The 24,251-nt window shown below is 38.8% G+C and overlaps 1 protein-coding gene across 1 annotated transcript in view; it reads left to right on the top strand.

Moving 5' to 3' along the window:
• The window catches only part of SCFD2 (sec1 family domain containing 2), a 189,196-nt gene that overhangs the window by 56,775 nt on the left and 108,170 nt on the right, over positions 1-24,251 (top strand). Inside the window, exon 5 of the mRNA XM_005518016.3 lies at positions 23,649-23,898. Within this exon, the coding sequence (XP_005518073.3) occupies positions 23,649-23,898 (250 nt within the window). The remainder of the gene's footprint in view (positions 1-23,648; positions 23,899-24,251) is intronic.

The raw sequence follows: 24,251 nt of genomic DNA, 5'->3' as shown, positions 1-24,251 counted from the left end.
GCTTGTCAAAGGCTGGATTAGAAAGGCAAGGGGTTTATTTTGAGATGATATGTAGCATTTCTTAGCTGTTAATCGTAATTGGATATTGCCCCCTTTTTAGAGCCAGATTGTATTTACCTTTAGATTTTTTTCTGCTTTCACTAACTATACTGAAATCTTTAAGTAAATGAGCATTGCCTTATTTTTACAGTCCATGTGTCCTCCCTCCCAACAGATACTGTTGTAATAATAGTGAAGTCAACACCACAAAGCACAGTGTATAGTGAGAGCTTTATTCATAGGAGCTGATTATCATTATGTTTCTTAGCTCAAAGGCAGTAATCAGCTATCAAATCTCGTATCTGGAAACTAGTTTGATAGTGCTAACCCTGTATATGTGGGTTTGAGTGTGATTATATTAGTCTGTCAGTTTGATTTTCCTTCCCTTGGAGAATACACTTGATTATTTCCTACAGACTGGTAAGGAGAAAGCAGAGTAACAACACAGTTGAAAACTAGTGAAAACTTTACTGTGGGCAATATCCAAAATTAACAGTGTGGCTGCCACATTGCATTTCCTTTGTCTCCCCCCCTCAATGAGTTATATTAACTTTCAACAGGCCCCCCACACTTCCTTGGATCAGATCTAAACACATGGAGCATGCATAGACAGAGATGCATTTACTTTCACTAGAAAAACAAGTATATTCTTAAATTTGATTTTGCTTGTTTGATGGAAAATAAGGTGATGTTAATTTTCTGAGCTTTCAGGCCAGCTGAGATCAGAGTGGTCTAGGCCTTCTTTGTCTGACTTAAGATTTTGTCTTTTATGTGGTAAAGTGGAACTGGCAGTGGAGAACTCGCAAAACTGTTGTTTTCAATGAAAACCCTGTCCCCAAAGGAAACTACACAAAAAGACACTAGTGCACAGCAAGCTGGTTGTGGTTCGGTCCAGCTATGGAGCCACGTCAGATTTTTGTTCATTATAAATGATTACATAATTAATTGTAGATGTATAGTAGATGTATAGACTTGCTTGCTATTGTTTGCTCATTTCCAGCAAAGAAGGCAGGCTCTGCTCTCCTTCTTCTTCTCTGGGCTAGAAAAGTAAGTCATGTTTGCAAGCAACATGCTGATTTGGCCAGGAAAGTACTAGTGGAATTTTACCTTTGCAGTAGGCAATGAAGAATAATTTTTAAAATCAAATCTGGCTTGCCAGAGTTCTGCCTGTATAATACTTATTTCTGGGAATCATTTTGGAGTTGACTGGTTAGCTCTTCTTTAAACAGAGTTGTTGCTCTAACTCTTCCCTCTTAGAGAGGTATAAAATATTAGAATTTGATCAAGGAGATTACTACTACATTTGCTGTCCCATAGGTATGTGTAACAGACAAATGACTCAACCTCCTAGGTGTTTCCCACGTGTTCCTGAGTTTTCCTGGGGAATGAAGAGAGATTTTCCTCTAAAGGCTGTCTTTCTTTAGGTTTTCTCCAGTTCACACCTCTTCAGCTAAGCTACCTTACTTTGCCGTGAAGTTTCTCTAGGGACTCTCTCAGTCTAAAAAGATGCCTCTTCAAATGCCTCCCTATTTCACCCCATGGCACCATATTTGAGCAGAAGGGCATTAAGGTCAGCATAGGACAAACATGACAAAAGTGGATTTATGCTCAAAGCTGCCTGGTGTGGTGTTCCTGGTTAGGTGCAGAGCAATGTGAGGGCTGATACAAGACACTCTGGTGTAGCAAGGCTGCTTGATTCTCATTTGTATCCCACCTTCCTCCAAAGAGCAAAAGGAAGTATTTGCTTCATACCTAGAAATTATCTGCATTTCCTTATTCTGAGGCTTCTGTAGCATTGTAGTCTCTGTGTTTACTCTTTTGTGTATTTAATAAGAACGTTTCGTTAAATAAAAATGTGGTAGGCATAGGAGAAAAAAATTATATTTCCTTCTGGATGTCCCCCCTGCACCACCTCATCCCACACTGTTTGCCTTTTTGTGCCTTTAAAACAAATAGCATATGGTTCTGTAAGTGTTCCTGTAATTTAAAGTAGTTGTGTTGCCTGCAGAAATGAAGGGTACTGTGCACACGTAAAACTTGTACTGTATTTTCTAATGAAATACAACAGCTCATTTGTGCAGCTGTGTCTAATAAGGCATGAATACACTTAACTGCTGTTTATGTCCTCACACTGTTTGTCTGAAGTACTCTGAAGTACAGAAATGCTGTACATTCACATTAGGCAATTCAGTATAGAAATCTAACTTGGACTGACTATTGATGGGAAGTATTTCATAATTTTGTAGCAGGTTAAAACATATGGTTGTAGTTACAATAAATAAATTACTTGGTCCATAAACCATTGCCATTCAGCACAACTGTCAGGTTGATGTAAGTTTATTCTTCAGGAAAATAAAATGTAGATAACAGATAAGTAATAAATTATAATCTGAGTCTCTGGGGAAGGGAAAAGTTTCAAATTCTTTTTTAACGAGGGCATTTGGAAGAGAAGAGGAAAAGGTAATGTGCCAGAGATGAGAAACTCTCCAAACATGACTTAATTCTATCCATCAGTTTTTCTTCTAGTATTTCTTCCCTACCCATTCTCAAGTCTAGGGAAAATGAAATATCTGCTATGCCCTAGGCAGAAAATGATTCAGGCATGTTTCACAGTTGCATCTGACTTACCCTTGTATAGTACTGTTGCCATTTCTGAACAGAGCAGAAATGTTCTTCTGTGATAAAAAATAAGGAGCATTTTCTTTCAGTTTTTAAAAATTGTCTCTGGCTTTATTTGAGTTTCTTAACCCAGTGTTCTTCTGCAACAGAAACAGAGATAGGACAGTTGAATTTGGGAAGATGTAGATACTGTATTAAGATACCTGTAACTATTAATAGCTGTAGATATTAAATGTATCTGCTCAGAATATTGTTTTCCAGTAACAGTATCAGAGTGTGGTTAACATAAAGGATCCCTGAGGAAGACTTGCACAGATCCTCAACTGCATTTTTATTAACATATATTTTAATTGTGGCTTTGGTGTCCCTGGTGACCAGGCTCTCACTGGCATGAGTTTTTTAAGTTCTGTTTGGTTTTGAAAGTATATTTTTAAAAATCATTCATTCTTATATTTGTTTTAACAGATAACATACTGAGAAGAGGCACACCACTCCATGCTTACCTCTACTACTCTAAGTCTACCCATCAGACACTAAAGAAACAATTCATTTTCTGCTACTGATCATTCTGAAGGAGATCCTGCTCAGGCTATGGATAAAACACAGGCACACAGCGATAAGCTAGGAAACAATTTCACAGAGGCAACAAAACCATTTGCAGATGCTGATGTTTGAAGTTCAAACCTATAGTCTTACTTGGGTGAATTCATACAGAGAAAAAATTTCATTCCATGTAGCTCAAAAATCAGATGAAATCAGAACCCAAAGCAAAACATTGAATTTTTGCAAGCTGTTAACAGACTTCCCCTAAAACACATGGCAGCTTCTCAATCTATACATTTGTTGCCAATGCTTGCAGTCAGACCCCTACAAATTAAATGTGGGCACATATGTCTTCAGTATATTCAACTTCTTCTCTGCAGTAAACAAGCAGATGAAACTAAACCAACATGTAGACAAAGCCAAACTTGGCCTATGCCAGTGAGTGACACTCCCTTGAAGCACCAGCACTGTATGTTCTTGCTCATCTGCTGTCACCTCTGTAGATGCAATGAGACGTTGGGAACCATTTCTCTCCTGCAGTAGGTAGCTTCTCAAACAGCCTTTTCTTTCATGGGACAGAGAAAAAGCACAGATTTCCAACAACTGTGCCAAAAGCCAAGGTTTCACCAAGACAAGCTTGGAGAAACAGTAGATAAGGGGACACAGAAGGTGCTAACTGAGTTGCTCTAAAGCTCTCCAGAACTACTGTGGTATTCAGAGTACTTGAATGTTATGTACTGACTCTTTGAGCATTGAGAATTTTTTTGTGGAATTCCAGAAATTAAATAACCCGATCAGAAAGTACACCTACAGTCTGTGGGAAAACCTTATTTTTTTAAAATTAAATTAATTTTTATTTATTTATTTATTTATTCATATGTATCATATAGTTACAATCAGAAGAATTATGCCCAGCTGAGGCTACTGTCCAGTAAAGATAATGAACTTAAAGTGGTGGTATATGATACCAAAAACATTAGCTTTTTTAATATTCTTTGTGAAGTAAGCAGAGACTTGCAGAGTTTTTTCATAATCATATCTGTTAAAAAGAGGAGACACAGTTTCAAGACTAAAGCACTCTCACCTGACACTAGTTTTTCTTATCCTATTCCTACATGTGTTGTTCTTAGAGGTTTTAGTTTCATAAAATACATAGGGGAAGAGGAAAGGTTTAAGTCTCTTAACTCTTAATTGTTTTCAGTAAGAATGGCACAGGAATGGAATTTCTTTATGTAAAAATACAAAAGCTGGATGCTGTCTCACACAAGGAGAAACATATTTCAAGCAGATGAGCTTTCAAATGAGGATGGAAACAGCAACTCATGGATGACCAGGTGCCCTGTTTTTCTGTGCTGAAGAACTAAAAATAATTTACATATTTTTGTTTTTAAAACATTTGCATGTCATCTTGGTGTGATTACTGGCACATGTTGTATTGATTCAATTTTATTGTCACATTATTATCTCACATTCAAGGGTCACATGTGCTCCACATCTGGTGAACATTGCAAAGCCTTTTGAAAAAACATCACCATGGTTTTTTTCTTAGAAATACTTATGGCAAATATCACGGTCTTGCATCTGCTTCTGCTGTTGGTTGCAAAGAGGATGCACTAGGCTGTGCCTACTGTCCAGTTACAAAACCACCAACAATAAAATAATACATTTCCTGTTAACTGAAGTGATTAACTGCTTGGCTATTGATCCTTGTTCCTTACACTAGAATGACTGATAGGAATGAACCTTTTATAGTTATTCATGCTAAAATATAATCTTGCTTTTGAGGAGACCATACCCTAAAAACCACTTGCATAGTATTCAATAGCAAAAATCTCCAAGAAACTACTACTTAAAACATTCTGGAAAATATTGAACGTTTTCCGGCAGATCTGCCAGTGCTGTTCTGGTTTGGTGCATTGCTCAGTGCATTTCATCGTGTGACTGCATGACTATTTACCACGCTTCATGACAGTGACGTTGCATTTATCGTGAGCATCTGATGGTGTGAAGTACACTCATTGCAAACACCATCTGTTACATTTCCCCATACCTAACCAGTTGCACGCAAAGAAGATTGCAATGTGCTTTTTGTACATTATTTATTACATAGGGCAATTACATTATACATTATACATTATAGGACATTACATTGTAGGACAATTATAGGACATTACATTATAGGACAATACATTGTGATTAGCATCTTCTAACATTTCACCCTTAGGTGCATATTATATAAAATCTCGTTTGGAGATACCTAAACCCAAACTCAAAAATGAAACATGTTTAGTTGGGCTTAGAATGAAGGAGAAAATATTCTCCTGACTCAATCATGAACTTCATTTCTCTTTTGGGACTTGACTTCTGACACAGAGCGAAGGCCAAAATAAAACCCAGACTGAGTGAGGGCCCCGACTTAAACCTGCTTTTAATTAAGCCCTGTAAAGAAGCTTTTTTGCTAAAACTCTCAAGTTGAAGAGTTCATGCAAAAAACCTCCCTGTGGCTTATGAACAGCCAAAGTGGGGACATTCAAACGTATATTTTTGAATAGTTTAATCCAGAAAAAATTCAAGTGAGAAAGTCCATATTATTTAATGCAGTTTTTATCAGATCACTCCTTCTCCAGTTATTTTCTTTTTTCATTGTTCTGTGTGTTTCAGTTAAAACTTAACGCTGCTACAAGATGGTTTGATATTAACAAACATGAAAATGAAATTGTTTTGGTTTTCTTTTTTCCTAATTGCACATAAATCTGACCCAGTTCAGCTGGACACAGTTACAGGGAGTTAGACATGTAATACACATTTCAAATCAGAATCCTTGTGCCAAGGCAAAGGTCAAAGTAATTTTCTTGTTTGTTTGTTTTTGAAGGGATTAAATAAATGTAGTTTTACCACAAGGAAAATGACAGCATCCATTGCTCACTTATAGCTTTGAAGTCCACATTTAAATGGGAGAAGACAGACTTGTCTGGATGGGTGGCAGGGATAATTTCAGAAGTAAAGGTTGTGTGATTTCTGTGCAAAATGATGCTCCGTGCAAGATGTCTGCTAGATCACTATCAACCCAGACAAGAGCTTGTAGCACATTAAAATAAAGCTGTGGCTTCAGTGACAGGCTGTAAACAAAAGGGGTGGGATACAGTTAATGGCAGCAGTGTAGTGCTAAAGAAAAATAAATAATTCCGTTTTACTTGCAACTGGCAAATGCCCAAATGCTGAAACATCATCAATCATCCTTGATGACTAGATGAGATCATAAACTGAATGAGGAAAAATAAACTTGAATTTAGCTTAAATTGTGATTGGCACAGTAAAAATTAACTTTCACCCTAAAAAATGTTTTTTTCTTCCAAAACATTTCTAACTGCTGCCTTTCCCAACTTTTCTCCACCCATTGCAGAAGTTCCAAGTGCTCCTCAGTGTTGGTAATGTCAGCTTTCCATGTCTGTTTCAGCATGTGCTTTTAGTTTTTTTCTTGAGAAGCAAGCTGCTTTTGCATTTCTTCCAAAAAAGCATCTTAAGTGTAGTCTTCATATAAATACTGAACATCATGTTATTCACAACCTCATAATTCACCAGTCTAGCAGCTGAATAATGTAGCAGGCATAGAAGACTGGGAAGCAAAGGATGTTATACAGACCAGGAGAGCCATTCTGACAAAAATCTGTTGGGGAAAAACTTCCTGGGAAAAATACGTTAAGTTTCCTATTCAGTTCTTCACACATCTACAGTTTATTATGAAGAAAATACACACTCTAGGGAACAGTTATGTAGTGTCAGGAAAACTGACTTGATGTTTTAATTTTTACAGCTGTTTGTGTTTTGCACCACAATTTTTTAGAAAGTGTCTTTATCATATCCCTGGAGAGAGTTGTTCGTTCTTATGAGTGGATAGCTTTAAATAAAAAAGTTAGGTTCTGGAAAGTTTGAGACCTGGTAGAAATAATACTAGAATTCCACCAATAGTATGAAGTTCTGACACTGTGAAGTCAGCTTTGAAGTTGGCGGTCTACAACATTAATTAAAAGATAAAGCAGTGCATCACAAATATTGCAGTCAGGCAATGATCATTACTAATTATTTGAAAAACATCAGATATGACTGGAAGAATCACTTTGACACTGATTTTGATAGGCAATAAGCAAGGAAATGTTGTAATTTTAGACCATTGGTTTAAAGGCAGTGTTACATCCTGGCTATTTGTGGCACATACCAAGTAAATTGAGAACATCAGTCTCATTCTTAGGGGTCTTATTGGTGCCAAATTGGCAGAGATTGAGTAGTATGGGAGCTCAGGCTACCCCCTAACCTGCTTAGCTTTTGCATACTTACTTTATCAGTTGTGTAGATAAGGGCTTTTGCTTCACTGTGCTGTCAGTCTGGTCTTTGCTCTAAGATGAAAACATAGAATTTAATTATGTAGTGTGGGCTTGGGTTCAGCCCTCCCCTGTGATATCAGATGTATAAAGGGAACCTCTGATGGTAATTAGTGTGTATTACTGGTGAGTGTTGGGAACAAACTACGTGAGCAATCTTTTCGATAGATACACTGAGAGGTTAGGTTTCCCCCTTAATAAAAAACAAAAAAATACATAAATGCTTTAATAAAATAAAGGCATTTATGCTTTAAAGGCATAAATTCATATAATCATTCTTGCCAGAAAGTGGAAACGTAAGTACAGAAGGTTTTGAGACACCCAGAGTAGCTTTTGTGGCTGTGGAAGATTTAACAGTAGTTGGTAGGGCTGTCTCAGTGGCCAGTGTAAGAGAATTTGGATGTGAGAACTGTGACCTTTGTGGCAGTGCTGTGCTGTTGTCAGGAGAGGGACACATGACTGCTATGCCCTAGGGCCAGATGGCACTTCTAGAGTCTTTTGAAAGGACCAGTAGTAAAGGTTAATTATAACACATTGTTCTGGAGTATTTTGTTTCAACTTTGCTTTACTGAACTTACCACAACAGTTCCTTGAGTGGTTTGATATTAGATATTATTAGATATTTAATATCTATCTATATAGAGATAATATAGATATTATTAGAGATTTAATTACCCTGTCTTCTAAATTCATGGCATATTTAGATGAGGTAGGTGACCAGTGAAAGTGTGACCTAATTCAAGACTGAGAACTGGTGGAGTGGTTCTTTCTGTCTAATTCTCAGTTATTTTGTGGTTGACTCAGTGTTTGCTAGCCTGTGCTGAAAAGAAGAGCTGAGAAAAGATGACTGTACTGGTTCCAAGGAGAACTTCTTACAGCTGAAAGCTGAGTCAGCTCTTGCAAAGCCCATTGATACCTCAATCTCAGGATAAAGAGTGAGTTTGGAACATCCCAGGAGTCCCAACATTTTTTCAAATCAAGAAATTTTACCGATTGTTTCGCCATTGCCATTAGCAAAGTTGCCTTTGCTGTGTGATTTCTACATTCCTACCTGCAGCATCAGAGCCTGTTCTGAATTTCATGGCTGTGGCACTAAATAACATTTAATAGCACTCTGCAGAGAACAGCATGAAATACTGGCTTTTGTTGCTCACCCTTGCTCTTTTCCTGATGTTTGGGTTATTTGGGTCATTTGATTGTTGATCAGTTACCTACTAGTTGTTTTCAGGCAGAATGTTTTGCTTTTAGTGCAAATTTTCTATTGCTCTGTGCCTGAGGATTTCCCCTTCTTACTAGGATTTTAATAAATTCACTCCAAAAGTTGGTAGAAACATGTATTGGAAGGCTAAGAGTATATTCTGGAAGACCAGGTGAGTAACAAGAATAACGTTCAGGCATCTTTCGTGAATTCAACCCTTCAGTTTAAATGTAAAACACTGTTATTCCTGTAGTAATCTAGAACTTCAGCAAGCTGTTTTTTGGCAAAGGCAGTAAGAATTAGGGGTAACAGAGATGTCAGAATTTTTTCCTGATAGTAATTTTTTCTTTCAGTAACAGCAAATATATATATTTCATATCCTTCACTTTACCCACATGTACTAAAAGGTTGCAAGTTTTAAATTATCAGTAAACTAGTAAAACAATCATTCTTATTCTTCAGTGATCCTCTGGGAATCTGGTACAGAAGGAAAGATTCCAGGAAGCCAACTCTCCTGCAGGAATGAGGAATTCTGATTACTTGTTTCAGAGTATTTGTCCACTCCATGGGCTGGTTTGAGGGTCAAGATCTGGCAAAGGCATTTCACTCCCAAGGGAAGTGGAAGCTATTGAGGCCAGTGGGTAAATTTAAGTAGCTTCATTTTTCTTTTCTAATGCTTCTGCCGAGGATCATCTAAGCCCTCACAAAAGTTGAGCACAAAATGTGCTAAATAAAAGGAAACCGTTGCACTTAACGTATACATTTGCCTTTAGTGGCTAATGGAACATTCACATCATCTTTCATTTCGGACATGAGGTACATCAACTTCTGGTTTTTCTTCAAGGAATTTGGTTTGTAGGGGAAACATCTGGTTTATGTAAATGAGCAGGGAATTTGATACACGAGAAGGTGATTGCAAAATAGCATCTAGTGGTCTCTGCATCAGTCATTCAGTTACCTTTTGCAAAAATAAACAGCTATTACATCTGTAGCTGCTGTCCCTTTTTCAGTGTGCCATGTTAATGAACATGTTTTGCTCCTGCGAATTTAAAACAAATAAATGAATAAATAAAAAAAAAAAAAAGCAGAAAGGGAGAAGAAAAATAAGAAAAAAAAAAGAAAAAAGTGAGAAGAGAGAAGCAGCATCTCCGCTGCAGAAACGACGTAGCAGGATTTTCCTGACAGTGGGTAATACCCTGCTGCAGAGGGTCGAGTTCAGCCTGGATCAGTTTTCCAGGCGGCGGCTCCGTGCCCACAGCGCTCCAACAGCGCCACCTGCAGGGCGCGGCCGTGCCCGGGGCACTCGGGCCGCGCCGCCGGGAGCGCCTGGGCTCTGTCCTGCCGTGCTGTCTGTCTTGCTCTGCCGTCTGTCCTGCCGTGATGTCTGTCCTGCCGCGATGTCTGTTCTGCCCTGGGCTCTGTCCTGCCCCGGCGTCTGTCGTGCTCTGGGCTCTGTCCCGCTGCTTCGTCTTCCTCGTCTCAGATCCCGGTCCCGCCGCAGCGCGTTGGGCTGAGGCACTGCGCGCCGTCCTCTTTCCACAGCAGCGGAGAGGTCCGCACGCTTCTCTTTGCTCTTCTGCAGAAAGCGAACTAGAAATTCACCTCAATGAATTCAAACGCAGAGAAACAGTTCGTATCTTAAAGTTTAATTATTCTGCTTTCTTTTAACTCGATTCTGTCTCGGCCATGTTTTATTAAAATTATTTTGGTGGCATTTCTCTTGCATGTTTTCTGATGTGGAAAAACAAATCAAAACCCACTTATCACATGAATCATTGTTAGAGTCAGCAGTAGTCCTCTGTGTAAAATCTGCCAGTAAAAGCCAGGAGGATGGGGATTAAACCTGGAGCACATTAAATTAGTTCCAGTCTATCCCAAGCAGGCTCTGCATTGCTTGCTTAGGCAGGCAAAACGGAAACAGGCAGTTTATAACGAGGCTGGTTTAAAAACCGTGGGGTTCATTTGAAAAAGATTTATATCCCTCACTTATATAAACATTACAAACGTGGGCTGCAAGCAGGAGGCAAATCTTTATCGAAATCTCTTTAAGAGCTTTTTCATTGTGAATAAAATGGACAGTGTGTACTCTTGTTTGAAGATCCGCCAATATCTGTACACTGATCTTTTCTCAGTGCTCTTCCTAATTAAAATATGACTCGGGGTAGAACAGCGAGACCACCAAGCAGTCGTTTGCTAGGGTCTGACAGAAGTGGCGATAACTGAGGTGGCAGAGGGACATTGTTTGGAGGCAAGAGAAAAGATTGTCCGGAGACTAGTCTAGTTTTTTTTGCAGTGGTTATAAAAAAAGGAAAAAAAAAGGTGAAATTATAAAGAGAAACAACTGTGTCTAGATTTATCTCCACCCACTCCCTTCCTATGCTGCTGTTCTTAAACAGTAGCAGAGACATTTTGTGGGGTAAGTGATCTTTGCTAGAGCATGCAGCACTGTCTGCTGGGAAGATCAAAATATTTGCTCCAGGAAAACTAGAAGTAGTCTGGGATGTGAGTGTCCTGCGTGACAACTGGAGTGCAACTCACATTGTAACATTTCTGGGTAACTTAATTGTGATGATGTTGTTTTGAAAGGTTATTTTTAGAAGGAGTAAACATACATTAATGCAGTAAAAAAATAAATATTTTTTAGTAATAACAGTTTTTTCTAGTTCTTCCAGTACCATTTTACTGCATTTAGGGTACATTATATGAAATCTTCAGATCTTGGATTTAATGGAAAGTGCTTTCCATATTTCATTTTGATGTTAATAAACAGTGTCTAAAAGAGCTTTGTAATACTAGTCTGCCTTCCAAAATATGATCCAAGACTCAGATAAATGATTCAAAGTATTTTGTGCATTGTAACATATAACTAAGGTCCTCTGGATTCTCTCATCAAACTAGGATGTTTCACACCTCCTTTTTTTGCTGTGATGGTCTCTCCATGCAGAATATCACTTATGACTCAAAAGTCTGATTGTCATGTCCTGAGAGCATGCTGACAGATGGCTTGTTAGAAAAGTGGAAGCTTTCTTTGCTGTGAAATGAGTTAAGAATTTTCTTGTAGTTCTTTAAGAAGAAATTTGGATTTTTCTGCTCTTCTAGTGGTATGTGTATGCTACACTGGTAAAAGTTGGAAGCACTTCCTTCCTGAAGTGTGGGGAGCCAGAAAAGAAGGAAAGAAATTACATCAAAATGCTGTATTTTCTCCCTTGTAAGAGCTCTACAAGAGAGGCTGTGAGATACACAGACATACCTACACTGGCTTTTGAAGAAAGAAGCCAGTTGATGGTGAGCTCCATCTTGTGACAACTTGATGGCTGTTGAAGCTCACACTAAATAGGTTACAGCAAGCTCAAGTGTGCCTCTATTGTATTGGCATCAGCATACCATGACTTACAATGTAGGTGGGGGCTGTAAAGGGAATTGTTAGCTACACTGAATGTTGTTTCTCATATCCAGGCCTCAGCATCAGGCTATCAGAGCACTCAAATTAACATTTGGTAGCATGGGAAGCTACCACTGCTTACAGAAGTAGAAAAGCAAGAAGCTCACATTTGGACTTGGAGCTGAGCATTGGTCTCCAGAGGATCAGTCCAGTGCTGACCACTGAGCCAGGACTTCTTTCTCTGCTACCAAAAATTACAATGGGTAACTAACTGAAAAGCATCCTGGAACCTCACCTTCTAGCATGTACAGCTGAATTTGTGGGATTTTTCTTTGTTTGTTGGATAGGTTTGGGGCTCTTTTTTACACTGCATATAATAACCACCTTTTTTTTTTGCCTGTGGAATCTGAATTGTATTGTATTTCATGACATGTTGATACTCTCCTAAAATAATTTTTAAAAAGTAGTTAACATGTAGCTTAAGTAGCTTAAGCCAGTTCTGGTCTTATCTTTCAAGTGTTGTTTTTTGGGTTTCTTTTCCTAGTTAAAATGAGGTGGAATATACATTTGTCTACATCTTTAGAATGAAACTTGGAACGTAAGAAATGCTTTCTGCATGAAGCAACTAGGAAATATATATGAAAATAACTGAAAACTTCTGAAGTCCTTAAATGTTTGGAATGACATGCATGGTTTAAGTGTTTTTAGATATTGGGACCAGATGTCCTGTGCTCCAGTCGTCTCCCTTTGCACAAATGGGATATCATGAGGGATAGCTATGCTGACTCAGGCGTTTGGCTGAGTGGGAGGGAAATCTCAGGGGGACAGAAAGTGGGATTGTTTTTCTAGTTGTAGCTCATGCTGGATAAATGGATGGGGAGGAGGTGTGGCAGGAGCAATCCCTGGCAGCCAGGATGCCCTCACATGGCCCTTGCAGCTGGTGATGGGAAAGCAGTCTGACTATTTTTCTGCCCAGAGCAAGGATCCAGCAGCAAAACCACTGCTGGTGCCACCCAGCTGGCCTGGCTCCACACAGGGATGATGGGAACGCTGAAAGGAACCAAAAGAGGAGAGGTCTTGCTACGTGCCAACCAAAGGAAGGACACGTGGGCCAAGAGGCAAAGAACATCATGACTGACAAGCAAGTGTTGCATGTACTCTCTTATAATGAGCATCCTAAAAATTCACATACCCACACGCAGGCATGCACAGCCCTGGCTGTGCAGTCTGGTCACCACTGCAGGTGAATACCAGCACAGAAGATTCCTGCCCAGTTAGGGAGCTGAAGAAACAGCTTGTAGGCAATTGAGTTAAATTGTGCTTGAAAAGAGAACTGTTAGCTTCTAGAGCAGGAAAGCATTTCCAAGATGGGATGAACAGATTAAAAGAGTGGGATTTCAGTAGTGTTTCACCATAATTGTCATTTTACCTATGCCTGTATTTCACTCGATGTTTAATATTAGATACATGCTGAGTAGTCATTGTTGCTGCAATTCACACATTTATAAGGGAAATATTGTCCTTTTCTTTGAAGTATCACTGTTCTGCCATCTGCTGCTCTCTGAAAGGTGGTAACCTGGTTAGTTTTTCATGGTAGTAGAAAACTGAAAAGGAAAATTAAGGTTTTAACCTGATACATTTCATAGGATGGAATGAGATATGGTTCTATAATTAACTTTTATTCTCCTCAACGTGAAGAGGTGAAAAACACATTCTTCCTTGTGCAAATCATGCCACAGTGAGCATCCTCCAATGGAGATGTCGTGTGAATGAAAGTTTTCTTCCACATGCAAAAACGAACCAGGCATTCCTAGGTTATAAACTTACTTATACTTATACATATGACATCTGCCTTTAATCACCATGAAAACCTGAATCCTGCTTGAAGCATAGGGAGCCTTGTACAAGGGCTAGAAATGTCAGTACTCTGTTGTGATAACATTTACTGTACTGATTAACAGCCGTGGTGCTTTGCAGCGAACTGATAATCTGCCTTCACGTGTCTTTGTGTTGCCGTTGTGTCTCCTTCCTGTGGTTCCAGCTGGGGCTGTGGACAGAGCAGTGGGATCTCCTCTGCAAACCTCCCATGTCCATATATTTTTATGTATTGTGTCTTTGTCTATATGCAAATCAAGGTGTAAAATATTTCAAATACAATGCAAAACATTTTCAAATTAGCTACTGTTTAAATTCCTAAAACAACATGGTCTGGCATCTAGTCTCATTCAACTATTTCATGCAAGTTCATGTTTTAAATGTCTTTCAAGTTTCTTGACATGTAGGAATTTCAATTGCTAGTATTTTAGTAAATTCCAACAGTTTTTGGTAGGTGTGTTTGTCTTAGTGATAGATTTTCACCAAGTTTCTTGGCCACTTCTTTTTTAAAAATAAAGGAGCAAAATAGAAGGGATGAGGAGAGTGAATGCTTCTTTGCCTAGATCTGTATCCATTTCCACTGAAATAGCCAACAGAAAGTTGAATCTCAGGGATACTGCAAAATGGGGTATGTTGTGGTCAAGATAGTACCCTTATTCAGTATATTTTATGTAGTAGTATGATCTCTAAGTATCACTAAAAGATATCTAAGTATCACTAAAAGATATGTATGTTTGGCCCTTAGCTGAAATCGTGATTTGAGTGATGCTTTGGTGCAAACTGGCATTGTGGCTTGTGGCAATGTATGATTGATACCCTGGCTGTCTGTTAACATCAGACTTGTAGGGGCAGAAGTTAACTGGATTTATTTTGAAAAGTCTGATGGCAAGATAACACAAACAGAAAAAGTTAATAGCACTTAGAAAATTAATGTCTTTCAAAAATACCCAAACAGTCATGCAGGCTCCAAACTCCTTTTGTTTTTCACTTGATGTGACTGGTTTTGCCATTTTACCCTTGCCCCTAGTCCTCATTTTTCATTTCTAGTACCAGTGTCCACCATGGTGTGACCCATCACCAAAAGTCTGGAGGTTTTCCCGCAGCCCTGAGGAGTTTCTGGAACATCTGATGTTAGATTAACATAGGAGTGAAGGACGATGCATGAAATGAAGGTTTGAGAGAAAGAAAAGGTGATAGGAAAGGCAAGAATGTGAAGAAAAAGCACAAGATGGGCTTGTTTTGACTGTCAGTCTCCTTTCATGACTCACTGCTTACAACCTTCACAGCATGTATTGTCTTCATCTTTTCTTCTGCTTCTGAAGTACTTTTCCCTCACAAGGGAAATTCCTTTCACTGCAATCAAGAACCATACTAAACAGTTTATAGTTTTATTCACCAGATGCATTTAATGCACAGCATTATATTCCATGAGACCACTGAGTCTGTACTTTCTGCTTGTTTTCTGCCTTTTCACCTTCAAAAAGTCTTTGTGAAATGTGTGCACAACTGAGAACATACTCACCAACTTGAGAACTGGAAAAATCATAGTTTCAACTTCCCTTGTTCCTCATGTGCCTTTCTTTACATTCAAGAGCTGTCTCATACTCTGAAATTTTCTTCTGTCCAAAGAGACATACATAAACTGTTACTCTTCCTTTTGATAAGAAACTGTCTCCCACTGTGAAGAAATTTACCCTTTCAGTTGTTTTGTAATTGTTTTCAATGTTATCTCTAGCTTTTCACATCCTTTTAAAAATGTGGACTCTAGGACTTAGCACAGTATATAGGAATTAATCCTGACCGTTCCACATACTGTAGTAAAGCTGCTTTCTTACTTCTGTCCCATGGATACTGTATTTTCTAGTTAGTTGGTCCTTTTGCCATGGCCTTGATGTAAGTATGTTTATGGACTGGATCAAAAATGCAACCGAGATAGTTTGCTTAATAAAAAATTTACTTCTGCTCAAAAGCAGCTGCCTACAGAAGATTAGGAGAAGAGAACAAGGTTATATGATGTTCTCCCTGTTCCAACCATTATGAGTTCTGTAACAGTTGTGGTTTCGGTGTATTTACTAATATTTGATGTAATTTTTTCCCCTCTGAGATTTCTCATCATCTTTGTGAGTCCAAGTAAGAATTTAGCAGCACAATAACATTTGGCAAGAAGTTCCACATGTAAGCAAATTGCATGAGGAAATACCTCCATTTAATTTGCTCTTTAAACCTGCTCCTTACCACCTCTGTGTATTACCTCTTTGCTGTTGTGGTGAGAGAGAGTGAGCAATCATTCCCTACCTGCCTTCTCTAGTCCACTCATGATTTTTTAAACCTTTTCTCACTACTGGGTCATCTATTTTTTTGACCTGAATGATTATACTAAGTCATCTAAGCAGGAATTCAATACTTTTCTTTGTCCTCATCTCCCAAATCTTTTTCAGTAATCATCTCCTGGAACAGAATCACCTCCTTCTGCAGGCATGATCTGCTCTATTGAAGGACCAAATTGGTTATACTGTATTTTTTCTTGATTTAGACCCCTTTTTTGTTTTCTAACCAACTGGATTCTTAACCCTTGCTTTGTAGTGATTGAATGTTTTCCCATTGTTTCCCTCAAAGCTGATAGGAGTTTTAAGCTCATAGGATACTATGTTATCCCTGTGACCTTTTCTCAGTTTTGAAGCCCTACCATCTTCTGGCAATTTCCTCAAGACTTATAGAAACAAACAGCCGCAAAAGCCACACACAAAAAATCCTGACAAGCATAGCCCCAAGATCTTTTTTCTGATTTTATCTTGTTTTATCTTGACTGTGCCGGTATTCCTTTTTCATTCTTCTGATGCTGTTTTTGCTGTGCTGATTCATGTTTTTACCAAGCATGTCTGTAGAAATTATCACAGCTAAAAGCTTTGACTGAGTAGGTTGGAAGTGTTCCCTTTTTAACCTGCTGATGAGTCTCTTATGTCAGACATGAGGTGATTTAAGTAAAAATCTCCTTATCCTTGCAGAGCTTCGTCTAATAAAATCCAGACTTATTAAATATACTTTTTTCAGTACACTGTTGCTCTTGAGCCCCCATGAACCCATTAAAATATCTTAATACAGCTGTACATGTAGATTATCTCCAAAGAGAGGGAAAAACTGGACCATAGGATGTAATGATTGCCCCACAGCATAACTCATTATGATGAGGTGATTTTGGTGCTGTTGAAGAGGAGATATCAGTGGGCATTTGAATTTCTCAAAATGTATAAATCTTGCAGTACTGTCAGAGTGACAGAATCTGCTTGTTGTAGCAAAAGAAACAAAAATAACTGAAGAAGTCATAAGATGATTAAAACCAGGAAATTAATGTCAAGCAACTGTGGTACTTAGTGAAGACGGGAGAAATGTCTTAAGAACAAATCTTAATTATGTAGTTCAAAATATAGCTTCTTTTATGTCCTAAGGATATTAGTTAAAGAAAAAAAACTGGAATATACTACTTTGGCTGTGGTATCCAGATGGAATCAAATTGCTTAGTTCATGATCATAGGCTAGGGAGTTATTGGCAGAAAGAACTGTCCTGGGCTTTGCTTTTGTTTTGGTTTTAGAAATGATAGAGCTTGAAGAGCTTGTTTTAAATAGTTGTATTGTTATCACATATTAGCTGTTAAGTGTCAGTGTGTGTTTTTGGAATTACGCAAGACACATTAAAAAAATTATCTCTGACCAGAAGAGCTTACAAATGTTGTGCTTTTTAAAAGTTTTATGTTGTCAGTAGTTTTTTCCTGCCTTTAACATATCACTGCATTCTATAGTAACTTCTAACATCCTGGATAGATATTTATCAGGTATACAAAAGGGCTGTTGATGTTTGTCATGTTGACTGATAGACACCAATTAAGCATCTGCCCATATGACAGTGTATTGAAGAAGTCTTCCAATGAGCAGGTGACTGTTTCTATAATTTTCTTTTATTTCTTGGCAACCTTAAACTCTAGCTCATCTAAGCTTCAAGCCAGCACTGTTGCACAAGGAGGCAGTCCAATCTTTGTCCTTCACAACTAGTGGAAGTGTTTCTGTGGTCAAGCAGTAAACCCAAGCAGAGATCCAGTATGGTTAAAATTATTTGTTTTAATGCACAGTCACAGAATCACTCTAGCAGGTGCAAAAGGACGAGGCTGCTGTGGTGAGTGGAGTGTGAGAATGAAGTCTAGTTGGGAGTGAGCATGGACATAGGATGAATGTGAATCTGTATCTTTGACAGCATGAGCCAGGTTAAAAATAGCTTCTGGAAAGCTTACTCTTTTTATTTGTTTACAGTAAAATTTTAAGATTCTGACTCTCTACAAGGAGAGCCTGAAAATAATCTCTACAGTTTTGAGAACATAGTTCCTTGGGCAATGTTCAGAGTGGGTAATAAATGCAGAAAAGAGGGCAAGAGTTTGGTTTGGCTCTATAGGGATATTTAGTTAAAACAGAAGAATCATTAAAAGTTATGACAGAGGAGACAGGTCCTAGATTCTTTTACTCTTTCCTGTGTCTCTCACTAGCAGTTTAGTTCTCCACTGTTTCCTTTATATGTGTATTCTTGGTGGGTTTCTGTATCGTTTATCAAGTGAATAGACAGATGCTGCCATTAAAGAGAGGAAGATGCAGTTCCTTGGTATTGGCAGGGGCAAGTCATAAAGCTGTTTTGGTCTCCAGCAAAAGGCAATTGATGTCTCTCCTGATCTTTAATGGCTTACACTTTTTTTTTTAACTGGAGGCAGCCATTTACTGCCAGCATCTTACACCTCCACTCTCAATCTGCTGTGAGTTCACTCAATGCTTTGTCTGCTTTCCCCTAAGGGCAAAGTTTGCTCATTCTCCCTGCAAGGAGAGGCTTTGTCAGCCCCTCCCCAGCTGGAAACATAATTTTGAGATTAAAATTTTACTTCCTGCAAAAGGAAAATATAGACAGTGGACTGTGGTTATCTAAAATCACCTGTCTGAATAACTGCATGGTCTATATCATGACAAATACAGATTGAAGTGTTTTTCTAATGGTGAGAGTGTGGTACTTTTAAGAACTTGGTTTTTTTAAGTTGTGTTCTGGGTTGCTTATTCTTGAATCATACCCTAGAATATGTAAAGAGAAGACAAAGCAGAGGTGCATTTTTATCAAAACCTGCCTAAATCAATAATTATAATGATTTCTAGAGCTTCATAGCAAATCATAATTTGAATGGTAAGATCATACTTAACTGATTTATTTTGTCAAATCACTAGTCACCTGTAGGCCATTTAATAAAAACTAACACATGATATAATTGTTTTGCAGGGAGTACAGACATCTTCCCACCCATATGGAAATTATGTGCAATCAACCCCAAATCTCAGATGGCCAAACAGTGTAAAACAGCACGAAGCAGAACTGCAGCATTTGATTTATGGGCAGCTGAGCACTGCAGGCAGCAAGGACTCCTCCTTAGCTTGGCAGCGCCTGTTGTTTTCACTAAAATGACTATTGCTGCAGAGATCTATTACCATCAAAAGATCTGAGCCAGTTTCACATACCCATGAGGTCCTCTTCTGGTGCCATTGTCACTTATAGCAGTTAGAATGTTCTTGCCTCTGTCTGGACAGTGGGAAAGTTAATACACAGTGTGGCAAAATCACAAACCACAAAAAGTCAAGCCCAGGTAAAACATGAAAAATCGAATAGGACAACAGTGGAAAGCTGCTTATTCCACATCTCTTTTCCCACCTAAGTTATCAATAAAAGGAGCTGTTATTAAATAGGCCAGTCCAGGAACATAGAGCAGCAAATTACCCAAGGGCTTGTGAGTTTCCACTGATTCTTCTGCTGGTTTTACCTGCAGCTGGGTTTTGGGGTTGTTTTTTAATTTTGGTTGTCTTCAATAAAATTCTTCACTTGTGTAAAGCTATGTGGTTCCCATTCCAAGAAGTTCTGTTTAACTCATGTGACCTCTGAAGGAATTAAGCATGTTTTGCTTCCTGAATGGAAAGCCACTAGAATATTTACATAGTGAAGTAGTCTCTCAAGATTTATCTCCTCCTTCCTCCTGGATTTTAAAGAAAATAAATTCCACTTGGTTGAAGTTGATTTTTGCTTTAATATTTTTAATGACGTGTTGAGGACACTGGGTTGGAAGCACAGGGGTTACAATGCTCAGTTCTAAGTTTTGTCAGAGACACACGTTAATTTAAGTAAACTCTGACCCTCGTCTTCTCTTCCTCCCAAACTCACTCTGTTTTCTATTGTGTAAAATAAGACTAATGATACATATGGCTTTAGATTCTTACAGGGCTTTTTAATAATGAAAATAATGCCTCTCACAGAATTTTTTCTTGGGTTATTACACTTCCTCCTAATTCCTGTAGATCCTATAAATAAGATTTTAAATAAGATTTTGAAGCAAAATGTCATGTTCAGCATTTAAACCCCCCCAAAAAATATGTTTGTACTTTCTTCACTATAATCTGCCAAAATTCAGGTCTTTTGCAAAATTCAGCAAATTGACATCAGTTTATTTATCCTTAGGGACATCAAACTATTACACTGCTTAAGTTCTAAAAATAAAAAACTAAAGAGGGTGGAGAAAAGAGACAGAAAACAACAAAAATCTGTCACAAACTCTCCCTGGATTCTCGAGAATATATGATTAGAGCATTAAAATGTCCAAACCATGCAACCAAGCAGAAAGTGTTCGAGCTTGGGCCTTTTAGCTGGCTCTGCATTAAGCAGCATTAATGTTTTTATACAGTCTTTGGAAAGCTTAGAATTGACCTGTTTTTATTATTTTTATTGGCTCCCTTGATGATAGACAAACGGGGCTAACTTGAGGCCAACATAACCAGCAGGAAATTTGGGTCATGGGTAGTTACATTTTTAAAACTTTTGTTCTTGGGCTGTTAAATCAGGGTAATTGATTGATTGGTAGGTGGTGCAGGGAGCCCCTAAATCACTGGAGGTGGCCAGATAATGACAATCTGCCAGTGGATTTTGTTTGAGGCAAATTTCCCAGCTCCCTGTGGAGCCATGCTCTGCAGTGAGGTTGTTAGTCCCATTTTTTTTTTTGTGCACGGTCCAGTCCAACTGGTCTGTTTGGACAAAATAGCCTCTGAAACTTCGAAGTTCCATTTGAAGTCCTCTGTGGTGCCATTTCCCAAGAGATAAGGGGAGAAACATTCCAGAGAAGTTCATACCCCAGAAAGACCCTATGTGCATTCTGAAGTTAATGGTTTATTACAGCTCTTTAATTTTTTTTTCCTCTTTCATTTTTACTTTGAAGATAAGAGGTGGCAATTGTTACTTGAAGTTGTTGAGTTTTAGCCTGTCTTACAGTAAATCACCCTGCAAGTTTAGACATGATTTTTTTAAAATCATGTATGTTTGAAAGTTTGCCAAAGATGCTGTACATGTGTACTTGCAGGAGCTGTGATCCTCAAGCAGGAGTTGTTCGCTCTACTGTTCTATACAACCATGTGCACCCCCAGTGCTCCGTGCCTGTGGATAATTCGTGCATGCAAAATACAGCTTTATCAAGAACTCATCTTCGGTGGTGTAGCAGCATGCGATGGCATCTTCAAAGATGGAGTGAAGTAGAGTCTGTGTATTGGGAGGGGAGGAGGGGAAGAGATGATGCACCAGTAGGTAGTAGATGGTGTTCAGTAATACCTGGCATAGGTCTTGCCTTGCCTCTTCACATAAATGAATTCAGGCTCATATAGACCAAAGTTCGTCATCTATTCCAGAATAATTCCACATGTAGGTTTATCTTGACTTCTTAGATTTTTTAGGGCTGATTAGGCTTTTGTTCATTGCAGATGGCTTCCTTATGATAGATGCATACCTCTGAATTCCTTGAAGCTTTGTTTTTTTCCATCTTAGGATCTGAAAGGTCTGTTACTTATTGTACTGGCATCCAGATGAGAATTTACTTGTGTCATTTTTCAAGAAGAGAAGAGGTAATACTCAACTAAGTCAGGGCTGAGTTGAAATCCAAGAATCAAATAGCCTTGTCTTGAGGATGGCCCCACTACCAGCACATGCCAGACTGGTGCCAAATACCATAGATTTGCTTCCTGGGTGGAGCAGGGCTTGGACTTACTGTGTATGTGATTTAGCACTCCCTGCCCAAACACAGAGGATGCCAACACCTCCTAGATTTCAGAAAGTTCCTTCTTGGCTCTCACATGCTTTTGACCACTGCAGCTTTGTAATTTATTGCTTCAAGTCTGCAGTTGCACTTACTGTTAGGTTTTGTGGATAGTTAGAAAATTCTTCTCCAAGGTATGTATTCAAATGGAAACATAATAACTGACCTGACACTGAAGTCCCATGAAGGATGGATCCATGGCAAAACTTGTATGTCAAGAGCAGGGTGGGGTACAAAAGTCCATGTAAGTACAGCGTGGAAAAACGTTTCTTGGAGCTTAAGTAATTCATGGTTTCTTAATGATTGAGATCTGTGGTGGATCAGTGTAGGTATAAAAATGACAGTTTATGAGATGCATGTTAGTGTTTCTGAGACTGACAAAGAACAACTGAAAATACAACTCCTGAAGTATGGAGCACACCAGGAGATAAAGCTTTCAGTTTCTGTGTTCCTAAAGCTACTGCATAGCTTTTTTCTTGTATAAACTTGTGTCTCTTCCTAGTATGTTTGATTTGTATTTTATTTACTTATTGTGAATCAATTTAAAGGGTATATTGTTGGCTGCGGTGCCTATTTACGATGACTAGTCTGTGTGAATTTACTGTAGTAACAATCAAGAATAAATGTTTGCAGACTTGACTGCTTGGATTACAAGAGATTTGATGTTTCACTGTATACTATGAGCTGACGCACAGGTTTTCACAGGGGGATCTTTTAGGTGATCACAGGGCAAGGAGCAGGGTACTGGTGTTGCAGGTGACCTCCTGGTTGGATCTGAGCAATTGCTAGCACAAGGAGAGAAAGACTGTTCTTCTGTCCTCCCACATCTCCCTCCCCATACAAGAGCAGAGCGTTCCTCCTGTTTGCCTTGCAATGTTCCCACCTCTCACCTGATCCTGCAGCTGATTCCCAGCTAAGCCAAAGCAGAAAATTAGCAGGTAGAAGTTTCATCCACAGTGTTTGTGGGCAGTGAGGGTGGCAGTTTGATGGGACAATTAGTCACTGGCCTGCTCTGAGTGGCAGAGACCTGCACATGGATCTAAATGCCCTGGTGTTGCATGATCTGGATGTCAGCAAGTCAATGGAAGCTGTGCTTTGAACCCCCTGCTCATGTACAAAGTCAGACCCGAGGATGAAGCCTAAAAGTTAGAGGAGCTGCTTGACCTTGTGCTTTGTACCATTTCTACACATAGCAAGGGATGGATGCTCTCATCCGCTCACCATACTGGTACTTGGAGAAGATCTAAATCATAAGGCTTTTCAAGTGCTAAAATGCTGCTATCTTGAATCCCTAAGAAAAAAACTGTAGACAACTAATAAATTCACTGTCTGAGCAGCAAATAAATCCCACCACCATCTACTGACTACTGAGAATGTGAATATTGAATGGTATGCCACATGTGTATGTCTGATCCCAACTTGTAAGCACTATGGAGACAATCTGACACGCTCTTCCTTCTGTTTTCCAGACTATTGGCGAGTCAGAAATGCCCAGTGTTCTGAATCAGTTATTACCAATGATCAAGTCTTACAATGAAAGGACAAAAGATGATTATGCCTGTGAGGACTTCCTTGTTTTGCTGATATACATATATTCTGTGGTTGGAGAAATCAAATGTGGAAAAGAGCTGGACACAGCTGAAGAAGAGGTGAAAAAAGCCCTCGTCAAGGCAATTTGTGATGAGCCAGAGCCATCTGCTTTGTTGCAGAAAATTACAGGTATGATTCTGCTTGTGTGGTGAGAAATTGGATGTCTGGGAACATGTGAACTGGGAGAAGTGTGTAAAAATGTCTTGTCTTGTCTGTGGTACTGAGAATACATGAGTAAGCACAAGGATTTCCTGTAGATTTGTTCCATCTCCTATGTTCATATATGCCAAATGCTGACAGGCTGTCCTTGAAGAGTGCTGAGTCTGATGAAAGCTCTGCAAGTTGTTCTTTTTGTTAAAGGTTGGCTAAGTTTGTGTGTTTTCATAAGGTAATCTTTTCCACAATTTCTTCCATTGATTGGTGCAAAGTTGACCCTGGGAAGTCAGAATTAATCCTGGAAACATGTTCAGTGAACCACAGTT

This window comes from Pseudopodoces humilis, chromosome 6 (genome assembly GCF_049639895.1).
Source record: "Pseudopodoces humilis isolate 2021_Gansu_Grassland_sample_001 chromosome 6, ASM4963989v1, whole genome shotgun sequence".
In the NCBI taxonomy this organism is placed as follows: Eukaryota; Metazoa; Chordata; class Aves; order Passeriformes; family Paridae; genus Pseudopodoces; species Pseudopodoces humilis.
The sequence above is the reverse complement of the archived record's forward strand: the minus strand, read 5'-3'. Positions and strand labels throughout refer to the sequence as shown.